The 2,866-nt window shown below is 48.1% G+C and overlaps 1 protein-coding gene across 1 annotated transcript; it reads left to right on the top strand.

Moving 5' to 3' along the window:
• Nucleotides 1-272: 272 nt before the first annotated feature.
• LOC122004410 (glycosyl hydrolase 5 family protein-like) lies at nt 273-1,959 on the top strand. Its single transcript, XM_042559303.1, has 3 exons — nt 273-611; nt 688-935; nt 1,011-1,959. The coding sequence occupies exons 1-3, from the start codon at nt 426-428 to the stop codon at nt 1,957-1,959; spliced, it is 1,383 nt and encodes a 460-aa protein (XP_042415237.1). The 5' UTR covers nt 273-425.
• The last annotated feature ends 907 nt before the right edge of the window (nt 1,960-2,866 follow it).

Genomic DNA, 2,866 nt, shown 5'->3' with positions numbered 1-2,866 from the left:
GATTCTCGGCCTGCATCTGTACCTCCTTAAATTTTGGCCAAAATGGAATGCGTTAAGTCGAGCACATCGTTGCCGTAATTTTTTTGCCATTAACGTAGGAACTTGCTATTAATGGAAAGATCCGTCCACTTGCTCTCTCTTTATATACTCCGTCGACCAGTATGTTCCCTGCAGCATTCCATAGAACCGCCATGAAACAGCCGTCGCCTCGTTCCACAGGACTGCTCGTCCTTCCGCTGCTCCTCTGTCTGTTTTTCGCCGACCATGCGGCGGCGGCCACCGGGCCGCTGGGGACGGCGTCGCGGTGGATAGTGGACGACAAGACCGGCGTGCGGGTGAAGCTGGCGTGCATCAACTGGCCGTCGCACTTGGAGCCGGTGCTGGCGGAGGGCCTGTCGAAGAGCCCGCTGGACAGGATCTCTAAGATGATCAGGAGCATGGGCTTCAACTGCGTCCGCTTGACGTGGCCGTTGCTCCTCGCCACCGACAAATCCGTCTCTAGCCGCACTGTCCGGGAGTCCTTCGACGGCCTCGGCCTCGGCAACGCCATCGCCGGAATCCAAGCCAACAACCCAAAACTGCTAGATCTTCCTCTCATCCAAGCATTCGTGGTATGTATAATATAATCAACAAGAGATTATTATACGTATATATGAAATCTACTGATTCTCGAGAGAAAATTTGCAGGCGGTGGTGGAAAACTTAGCGGCCAACGACGTGATGGTGATCTTGGACAATCATATCACCACGCCGGGGTGGTGCTGCGACCGAAACGACGGCAATGGCTTCTTCGGGGACGAGCACTTCGATCCGGATTTGTGGATTCAAGGCCTGACAAACATGGCGGCTCTGTTCAAAGGGCACACGAATGTCGTCGGCATGAGCCTGAGGAACGAGCTCAGAGGAAAGAGAGAGAACGTCGACGACTGGTACAAGTGAGTCTCTCGATCGATGTTGTTATAAAGGAGAAGAACTCCGGCGGATTCATGGATGTGCCTTTGTTCCTGCAGGTACATGCAATTGGGGGCAGAGGCGGTGCACGCCGCCAACGGCGACGTGCTCGTCATCCTCTCAGGGCTCAACTTCGACACCGACCTCAGCTTCCTGGTGGACCGGGAGGTTAACATCAGCTTCTCCTTCGCCAACAAGCTCGTCTTCGAGGTTCACTGGTACGGTTTCACCGACGACTCGGAATGGGCCGACGGAAACGCCAACGACGTCTGTGGCCGCATCGTCGGCAGAGTCATCAAGCAGGCGGGGTTCCTGCTCGAACGGAACTTCCCCTTGATCCTGAGCGAGTTCGGGCTCGACCTGCGCGGCACGAACACCAACGACAACCGCTACTTCAGCTGCGCTCTGGCGTACGCCGCCGCCCACGACATAGATTGGGCGTTCTGGGCACTGCAGGGGAGCTACTATCTCCGATCAGGTATCGTTGACCACGACGAGATGTACGGCCTGATGTCGTTCGACTGGAGCGGCATCAAAAGCCAACCTCATCTGACGAGGCTTCAGTCGATTCAGAAGCCTTTCCGAGGCCCCGGCCCGATGCTTCCCGGCCACATTACGATCCTGCACCCCCTGTCTGGTCTCTGCGTCTCGGTCGACGATTCCTCCCAGCGCCTGGTGCTCTCCGACAGCGGCCGGTGCGTGGACCGGTGGAGCTACACTGGTAACCAGACACTGTCGCTGAGCAACGGCTCGAGCTCCTCCTGCATGACCGCCGGCGGCGAGGGGAAGGAGGTGCGGCTGGCCGAATGCCAGACGAGGTGGACGCCGCTGTCTGACTCGCAGCTGCACGTGTCGACGAAGATGGAGGACGGGACTTCTCTGTGCCTGGAAGTCGGCGGCGACGGGAGAACGGTGGTGACGAACCCTTGCCGGTGCTTGACCTCCGACTCGAGCTGCGACCCTCAAGGCCAATGGTTTGTGCTGGCCAACGCCGGTGATTGGGCGTAGACTTTGCTATGGGCGCGCTTGCGTTTATGTTTACCATGAATGTCTTACTTTCGATTCATCTATCTCTAGGAATAACAAACAGATGATAACACTCCTCCGAGACGGTTCAGTATTGCCAACTTCCTCCACTAGACACAAACTTTTTAAATGATAAATCATGGAGAATATTTAACCCTAATACAAGAGACCCAACTAACTAGATATTTTAAACTAGTTTAAAATTGACCTAAGCCGTATGTGATCAATAACTACCAATTGTACTGGGGGCGGGGGGCAATGAATCATCTCTTGATGGCAAAAGGTCATAAAGCCCATGCAATAACCATGTGATCTGCCGTCCCATGGGATATATCATCTCTGTTTTTATATACTAGGAAGTGTATGTGAAAGAGTGAAAAGAATAAACGTTTAATAAAATAGATAGAAAAAAAAATTAGAAGTCGACATATTTTTTTATTAAAAATAACCTTTATTTTAGTATTATTATAGCAACTACAAATCTATTGAAAATTATACAAACTTAACTAAAATAATTATTAAATACTACTAAATAATTACTATAATAATTTTATGATGATTTTAATCTTTTAAAAATAATATTAATCGAATTTAAGGATAACCAAGTTGATATATATATATATAAGTGCTTTTTAATAACATTTTTTTATTAAATTAAATTTTAAAAAATATATTAACACTGTGTAACAATTAAGATATAGTTATTTCATAGTATAGCAACTAGTTTATGTCCACTTCAAGAACAGTGAAATAAAGTATTTTCAGTAACTTATAAATAAAAACTCTAATAACTTAAAAATGTTTTTTTATCCTTTTAATTAATTTATTATCTCTATATCTTCTCTATTAATATACTAAATTTCATAAGTAGGGGTGAGCAATAAATCTC

Source organism: Zingiber officinale, chromosome 7B, assembly GCF_018446385.1.
Source record: "Zingiber officinale cultivar Zhangliang chromosome 7B, Zo_v1.1, whole genome shotgun sequence".
Classification (NCBI taxonomy): Eukaryota; Viridiplantae; Streptophyta; class Magnoliopsida; order Zingiberales; family Zingiberaceae; genus Zingiber; species Zingiber officinale.
The sequence above is the reverse complement of the archived record's forward strand: the minus strand, read 5'-3'. Positions and strand labels throughout refer to the sequence as shown.